The sequence below is a fragment of the Tigriopus californicus genome, chromosome 3, assembly GCF_007210705.1.
Source record: "Tigriopus californicus strain San Diego chromosome 3, Tcal_SD_v2.1, whole genome shotgun sequence".
NCBI classification, from domain to species: domain Eukaryota; kingdom Metazoa; phylum Arthropoda; class Copepoda; order Harpacticoida; family Harpacticidae; genus Tigriopus; species Tigriopus californicus.
In genome coordinates this window covers 3082692-3083351 of record NC_081442.1, presented here as the reverse complement: position 1 = coordinate 3083351, position 660 = coordinate 3082692, and the positions used below count along the sequence as shown (strand labels likewise).

At 33.5% G+C, this 660-nt stretch overlaps 1 protein-coding gene across 1 annotated transcript in view; it reads left to right on the top strand.

Annotated features, from left to right (window-relative positions):
- LOC131878089 (TATA-binding protein-associated factor 172-like) overlaps window positions 1-660 on the top strand; it is a 12289-nt gene that overhangs the window by 5497 nt on the left and 6132 nt on the right. Inside the window, 1 exon segment of the mRNA XM_059223987.1 lies at window positions 176-179. Coding sequence (XP_059079970.1) covers window positions 176-179 — 4 coding nt within the window.

Sequence of the window (660 nt, the reverse complement as noted above, 5' to 3'; positions counted from 1 at the left end):
AACAACTGCAGAGAATGTTACCCCTAGAAGTGCACATTCTTTTCCTTTTTTTCCCAAAGAATGGTTTTCCTATTTCGCATATCTATTTCTTTTGCAAACACGTGGTCTTTTAAAAAAGGAATTATGCAAGTATTGGGCATTAATAAGCATACTTGAGAGGTTGATTATCTTAAAGTTGGGCAAGAAGTGAAGATAATGATACAAAAAATGCAGCATTGTATACAGGGCTTAAAACTAGACTATGAATAATACTTGAAACTTAAAACCAAAAGGTCCCAAAAAATCCAAGTCCTCCAAGTAAAAATCCTCCCAAGTATGAAAAAAGCAACAAATTTTGAACATTTTCCTGTCGGTTTCAATATCGATGTTCATTAGTGAAGGATGTTAACAGGTAAATAAGCCGACAATCGTCATTATTTGGAAACTTTTTTAAAAAACACCTAAATATTTTAAAAATGCCCAAAAAGAGACAAAATATTCATTGATTTGATAACATTTTGCCATGCCTCACAGCGAGCTTCTTTTTATTTTCTTTCGTCCAAAATAATTCAAAATATATTTCCACAGCACCCGATCTGGTGCAAGTTAAGTTAGTGTAACTAAGTTTGATTGCCTTCAACACTCTAATTGGTACAAGTAGCAAAGCCCCGTGTTAACGAG